The sequence below is a fragment of the Pipistrellus hanaki genome, assembly GCF_964339955.1.
Source record: "Pipistrellus hanaki genome assembly, chromosome: 17".
NCBI classification, from domain to species: domain Eukaryota; kingdom Metazoa; phylum Chordata; class Mammalia; order Chiroptera; family Vespertilionidae; genus Pipistrellus; species Pipistrellus hanaki.
Genome location: NC_140519.1, coordinates 25,524,325 through 25,531,591, shown reverse-complemented (window position 1 = coordinate 25,531,591; position 7,267 = coordinate 25,524,325). Strand labels below are relative to the sequence as shown.

Below are 7,267 nucleotides of genomic sequence, written 5' to 3'. Positions count from 1 at the left end.
CTCAAAAGGATGGCTGTCTTTCCCTCTAAAGATGGGCATTTAGATAGATATTGCTGCTCTTTTTTTTTTTAATCACATTTTTGAAATCAGAACTAAGTCTTGTCTATTTTACGGGATACACATGAGAAGACCTTACTTACTACACATACATGTACACATTTTCAGTGGTTGGTTCTCGTTATGCACCAAGGCTTTAAATCTTTCTGGATGATGGGATATTGGCTATAGCCTTTTTTTTTTAATTAAAATTTACCTCGTACATAGCATTTTGAATATAATACACCAAGCAAGTCGAATCCTTGGGAAGATAACCTCTTTTATTTATTATCAACAGTGTCTATTGGGTTGGCTAAAACACATTTGAAAAAAGACACCTGTGGGGTTCCTTGGTAGAAGCGAGGTCCACACTGAAATGCTTTAGCTCCTGCAATCAAGAGTGGGTGTTTAGTGTGTTGATCCAAATTACTGTACCCAACTACCTCTACCCAGACACTTGAATGTTTTGCAAGAATCCCCTTTTCCGGGTCTGAGAGGACAGTGGCGCCAGAGCCGGGCTCCTCCAGCCAGTTTTCCCCGCAGGCAGGTGTAGGTTTTCGGTTCTGAGGATTGGGGAGGAGAAAACGTGGGACTGAGCTGGGACTGGGGACTCGGAAAGCCGGCTGGGCGTGGGCCTAAGGACTCCGGCCGGCCCGCCCCCGCGGCTCTATTGGCCGCCGCGCTGCAGAAAAGGCCCCGCAGCCCTGGGGTGCCCGCAGTGTCATTGGGCCGGCGGGGGCGCTGGCTGCGCGGTGGGCTGGGACTGACCCGGAACGCCGGTGGCGGTTTCGGGCCGAGACACTCCAGCATCTCCCTCTCTCGCTCCCCGCCCTCCTCCCCCCCCGCATCGGGGGAGGCGGCGTGTCTGGCCGAGAGCTGTGGGGCGCGGAGCAGGGCTGGAGCGCCATGAGCAGCCCGGATGCGGGGTACGCCAGTGACGACCAGAGCCAGACCCCCCGGATCGCGCTGCCCGCGGTGATGGCCGGCCTGGGCCCCTGCTCCTGGGCCGAGTCGCTGAGTCCCCTCGGGGACGTGAAGGTGGTGAAGGGCGAGGCGGCGGCGGCGAGCGGGGGGGCGCCGGCCGGGGCCGCGGGCCGGGCCAAGGGCGAGTCCCGCATTCGGCGGCCCATGAACGCCTTCATGGTGTGGGCGAAGGACGAGCGCAAGCGCCTGGCGCAGCAGAACCCCGACCTGCACAACGCCGAGCTGAGCAAGATGCTGGGTGAGTCAGGGGACCTGCTTGCTGGAACCTAAGAGGGTGCGGGTCCTGCGCCCGAGGCCGGCGGTGCACGGCGGCGCCAGTCCTTCCTTAGGGCCCGCCGGCCGGCCGTCCCCGTCCCGCTCCTCGCTCTCCGGGCTTTGCAAACGGGCATCCAGCCTCGGCCCTCCGTGTCCGAACAGGAGCCCGGGTACCAGGGCTCTGGAGAGGCCGCTTCCCGCGCTCATCCCAGGGATGGCGAGGGCACCCCTGGCGTCCAGCGGGGCTGGGCTGACCCTTTCCCGGGTAGACTGTTTCAGTTCCTCCAACCACCGGGAGTGGATGAGCCGGGAAGCCGCTCCCAGGAGGCTACCATCCGGGAGGGATGCCCTTAGAATAAGGGGACCAGAGGTCCCGACTTTTAACAATTTGTCCCGCGTCCCGCCCGCGGCGTGTTAAATCGGTCCCGATTTTTGGAAAGAATAAAACGCGGCGGGACAAATAGTTAAAAGTCGGGCCTGTCCCGCCCAAAGCGGGACGTCTGGTAACCTTACCTTAGATAAGATCCTAGATCTCTTGTGTGTCCCCCCAAGTGCTCGGATTCCGCTCCACCTCCCGAGTCCATACTTTCACTTTTTAACGTGGCCCCCTTATTCCTCTAGTTCAGTGTTTCCCAAACTTCTCTCACGATGAGAATCACCTGGTGGAGTGGTTACAATACGGATTCCTGAATCCCAACTAAGAAGTGCTAAACTAGAATAGATAGGTAAACTAAAATATTTGGGAACATATAGGTGAAATTGTATACTTAGTTAAGTATACAATTTCACCTATATGTTCCCAAATATTCTAAGTTTAGCACTTCTTAAGTATACAAGTTTACCTATATGTTCCCAAATATTCTAGTTTAGCACTTCTTAGTTGGGATTCAGGAATCTGTAGTTTAACCACTCCACCGGGTGATTCTCACCATGAGAGAAGTTTGGGAAACACTGCTCTAGTTGCACAATTCAGGGTCGGAGGGGAGGAGAGGGAGGCTTGGGAGGGGGAACTCGCATAGTCAGTGAGCCCCGCGCCCCTCTCCCCCTTCTTCGCGGCCCCGCAGGCAAGTCGTGGAAGGCGCTGACGCTGGCGGAGAAGCGGCCGTTCGTGGAGGAGGCCGAGCGGCTGCGGGTGCAGCACATGCAGGACCACCCCAACTACAAGTACCGGCCGCGGCGGCGCAAGCAGGTGAAGCGGCTGAAGCGGGTGGAGGGCGGCTTCCTGCACGGCCTGGCCGAGCCGCAGGCCGCCGCGCTGGGCCCCGAGGGCGGCCGCGTGGCCCTGGACGGCCTGGGCCTGGCCTTCCCCGACCAGGGCTTCCCCGCGGGCGCGCCGCCGCCGCCACTGCTCCCGCACCTGGGCGGGCCCTACCGCGACTGCCAGGGCCTGGGACCAGCGCCCCCGCTCGATGGCTACCCGCTGCCCACGCCCGACACGTCTCCCCTGGACGGCGTGGACCCGGACCCGGCCTTCTTCGCCGCGCCGCTGCACGGAGACTGTCCCGGGGCGGCGGGTCCCTACGGCTACGCGCAGGCCTCGGACTACGCGGGGCCCCCGGAGCCCTCGGGCCATGCCATGCCGGGCCTCCTGGCGCCCCCCAGCGCCCTGCACATGTACTACGGCGCCATGGGCTCGCCAGGGGCCGGGCGCGGCTTCCCCCAGATGCACCCGCAGCAGCAGCAGCAGCACCCGCAGGGCCCGGGGCAGCCGTCGCCCCCTCCCGAGGCGCTGTCCTGCCGGGACGGGGCGGACCCGAGCCAGCCCGGCGAGCTCCTCGGGGAGATGGACCGCACGGAATTCGAACAGTACCTGCACTACGTGTGCAAGCCCGAGATGGGGCTCCCCCCGTACCAGGGACACGACTCGAGCGTGAACCTCCCCGACGGCCACGGGGCCATCTCCTCCGTGGTGTCCGACGCCAGCTCCGCGGTATATTACTGCAGCTACCCTGACGTGTGACGGTCTGTCTCCGATTCCAACCCAGCCTGCAGGCCAGAAGCACAAAAAAAAAAAAAACACCAAAAAAAAACAAAACAAAAAAAAAACACAACCAAGTGTTACACACTTCCCGGAGGAGCTAAGGAAATCCTTAGCCTCATGTTGTTTTCGTTTTTTTGTTTTTGAAGTTGCCTTGGCATATATAATTTATGGTAATTTATTTTGTCTTGACACTTGAACAGTTGGGGGAGCAAAAAAAAAAAAAAAATGTGAGGCTGTGTGTGTGCTTAATAAGGTTTATTCCCACAGAGTCCTTGCCAAAACCCTGTTTCCAAGTTTAAGTTTGCCAGTTTGATTGTCCCAGAACCACTTGCTCCATTTCCTGAAATTTGATTGATCACAGAAATGCTGTCTGGGGTGTCATTTTTTTTTTTCAATCTTAAGAAATAAAATCTGGAATCCTACTTTTTCACTTTGCTCTAGTGCCTTTGTCACAAACGCCATTTCTTGAGACCAGTGTTTAACTATGAATAGGAGTAGGCATTTTAATGGTGACATTTAGCTCATAGTTACTGTAAAGTTCTATGTTCTTGTAAGAGGAGGCCTAACTGACTTCAAAAAGAAGCCCTAAAAATGACCATTAGGATATCCCACTCTGATGTAATTTTTTTTTGCTAGGAAAAGCACTCTTATTACCAAATGAGCCTATTTCAAGTGATTGAAGTCTCTAAAAAATAATGCTTAATCTTAATACTTTAAATACTTTCAATTTTAACATCATTTTTACCAGAAGAGTATGGTCAAGTAATTTTGGTTTTCTATATTTTTTAAATTTCTTGAGAACTGCTCAAAGAGGCTTTTGAGTTTTTGTTTTTTTTCACCTGCATTTTATCAATAGTATTTCTATTTCCTCTCAACAATGAACTTGTTTTTAATAATCCTCATATCCACACCTTGGGGAAGGAGTGTTACTGGATTGCAAATAATTTGAAGGAGCCACAGGAATAAAATGTGCATTTTGATCTTACATGTTTTTTTGTTTTTTTTTTTTTAAATTTTCACTCAAGGATTTGTTTTAATTGACTTTTAGAGAGAGAAAAAGGGAGAGAGAAACATCGATTTGTTGCAACTTATGTGCCCTGAGCCTGCAGCCATTAGGGATGATGCTCCAACCAACAGAGCCAACCTGCCATGGCTTGACCTTAACTTTTAATGAACCTTAACCATCTCTAATTTCATTAGGGTAGTTTGATATTACAGGTTCACTGTGTTTGTGCCAATTACATTTCTTGGCACCTGCAGTGAACTGTGGAGGGATCCAGGGATGACTTGTATGTGTTACAACTCCAGCTACAGCCCTGGGACATCACTGTGCTGCCATTCCAGAGAAGACACCGAGTCAGGGGTGAGAGGCACATATTGTGTGTCCCTTTCCATCACATTGTACAGATTGAGACATAAATGGATGACTTGTCATGGGCACTTGCTGTGCCAGGGGTGTTGTCGGTGCCATTTTGTGCTGAGCCTGAGCCTGATCAATCCTGTGAGCTTAGGTGCTATTCTCCCCATTTTGCAAGTGAGGGGAGGCGATAAAGAGCCCTCATCTGCCACATGAACTGTAAAAATTTGGTGTTTAAGTTCTTACAACCTTTGTTCCGTTTTCCTTTGTATCAGGGTATGTCCTTGGGCAATGGGAGAACTTACCTTCTGGTGGTGAGAAACTAACTTTCCATACTAATAAATTTCTATAGATAAAGGGAAGGAGTAAGGGGATAGCTTGAAACATTTATGTTAAAGAGGGCTGCTCAGCTGAAATGGACGGCTAGATTCTCTGGAGGAATGTTAGGGTTCACGTTTTTTTTTTGTGGAAAAGTACCTGCAAATATTTTGTCTCCGGTGTAATTTGTGAATCTGAAAAAATAAAATCTGGAATCCTACTTTTTCACTTTGCTAGTGCCTTTGTCACAAACGCCATTTCTTGAGACCAATGTTAACTATGAACAGGGTTAGGCATTTTAATGGTGACATTTAGCACATGGTTACTGTACATTTCTCATTCTCTTATGAGAGTTGGACTAACTGATTTCAAAGAGAAGCTCTTAAAAAACAAAACAAAACAGCATTAGGGTATCCCAGTCTGATGTAATGTTTGGAACAGAAAGTTTCAAGGAGGAAAGGTAAGTCTTTGTTTTGCTTTTTGCCTCTAGTGCAATACCCTTTTCCACATGTTTTCTTTCTCTGACCCTAGACAGCTTCTGCTTCCAGCCTGAAGACCTTCTCCCAGGTGCCTCACGAGGCCTCACATGTTCAGGTTCAAGACTGAGACACCAGTTCAGATCACACAGCACATTTTAGAGAGGACTTGGTTGGCCCAATGAGACTCAGTTGTACCCTTGGCCGCCACCTCTAAACAAAATAAACAGGGAAAAGAAAAGAAAGAGTGCGTAGGTGGGAGAATCAAAAATCCCATGAAGTTAGTTTTAAGTACTCACTAAGGACAGGTGGGAAAATAAGAGCCAAAATATTAGGTGTTTCCAATGCCTTTCACCCCAAGGGAGGGGGATTAGTCTCCCAATAAGTGGGGGGGGGGGGAAGAGGGGGGTTGCAGAAATACCCAGCCCACTCAGACTCAGATGAAGTGACCTCAGGCACTAGCTAATGCTATTGCTTTTGTTTTACTTTGGAAGCAAACACACAAAAGATAGTTATTGCTTTCTTCCCGTCTCTGCTTCTGAGAGGCTTAAAAAATACCTTAGGTGATAAAAATCCAGGGCAGCTCTCACTAAGTTTTAAGCAGCCTTAGATACCTTCTTTGAATTCACCTTATATGAGAGAAGCTGAGAATTCCCTCCTGTGAGAATGCACACATATATTTGTACAATATTTTATGAATTTTAGGCAATTGAGGACCCCTTGTAACTCATCCAAGCATTGTAGGAATCTGAAGCCCTAACAGAATCTGAAGGTTTGTTGGGAAGCATGATACTCCAATATCAAAAAGGCAATTTCCCTATATTTAAAAACACAAAGGGGTAGCTCTAGAACTCGCTCAAGTAATTCAGTTCTCCCTTTTTGAGACGTGAGTCAAGGAAGATGGTGGGGTGGGGGAGTAGTATGTCCCTCTGAGTGCAAAGGAAACCCATGATGCCCTGCCAAGATGAATACATGATCTGGTCTTCTGTGCAGTTGTGGTGGTGGTGGTATCTAGGCTCCAAGACTGGCCCCATGAACCAGACCTTGGGTATTTACCTCCTTGTATAAACTCCTCCCACACTGAAGCTGGGTCAGACTTGTTATTCTAACTCGATAGAATTCAGTGGAAGTGATGCGGTGCCAGCTCCCAGGCCCTAGAAAGACTCAGCAGATTTCCTTTCTTGTACTCCTGGGAGCCCGGAGGAGCTACGGTGCAAACGGTCTGGTTACCAAGGTGGGAGATGGTGGAGAGGCCACTGCCGAGGAGACACCCTGTGATGCCCTGAGAAGAGAGAGGTATCAGCCCTGCTGACAGCTGACTCCCACCTGCTGCCTGCCCACCTACCACCATCTGATAGGAACTCAAGAGAGGCCAGAAGAATAAAAGCCCAGATGAGCTGAGGCAATTCACAGGTGGGAAAGATTAAAGAAAAAGAAAAAAAAAAAAGATAGTTGTAAGCCACTGAATTTGGGTGTGTTTTGTTATACGGCAATGGATTATTGAAACAGTTCTCCTTAAGTGAGCCTTTTATATGTTTAAGTATAGGAATGTGGGCATCGATGAAAGGGGGCTTTGGGGCCTGTCAGAGATGCCAATATAGTTTTAATGTGAAGGACAGAATGTAAAACTTGGACTCATTTATATCATTACATGGAGAGACTCCAGTTTCCTCAAGCGAGATGCAGATAAAGTGATCAGAGGTACCTAGTGATTTTTTAAAAAGTATTACATTTGCCTTTTTTTTAATGGTTCTATTTAGGGAACAAATACATAGAGAATACATAGCTCCTCTTCCCCCATCTCTACTTCTGAGATATACTTTGTTGTGTGACAGGAGGTAGGGTCCAGCCCTTTCATGG

The 7,267-nt window shown here is 50.0% G+C and overlaps 1 protein-coding gene across 1 annotated transcript; it reads left to right on the top strand.

The window, feature by feature from the left end:
* Window positions 1-380: 380 nt before the first annotated feature.
* Window positions 381-6,814, top strand: SOX17 (SRY-box transcription factor 17). Its single transcript, XM_084864915.1, has 2 exons — window positions 381-1,258; window positions 2,340-6,814. The coding sequence occupies exons 1-2, from the start codon at window positions 943-945 to the stop codon at window positions 3,233-3,235; spliced, it is 1,212 nt and encodes a 403-aa protein (XP_084721041.1). The 5' UTR covers window positions 381-942; the 3' UTR covers window positions 3,236-6,814.
* Window positions 6,815-7,267: the final 453 nt, after the last annotated feature.

Coding starts and splice junctions, on each gene's coding strand:
- SOX17 (XM_084864915.1), top strand. CDS start 943: ATGAGCAGCCCGGATGCGGGGTACGCCAGTGACGACCAGAGCCAGACC. Junction 1,259..2,339: donor CGAGCTGAGCAAGATGCTGG/GTGAGTCAGGGG, acceptor GCGGCCCCGCAG/GCAAGTCGTGGAAGGCGCTG.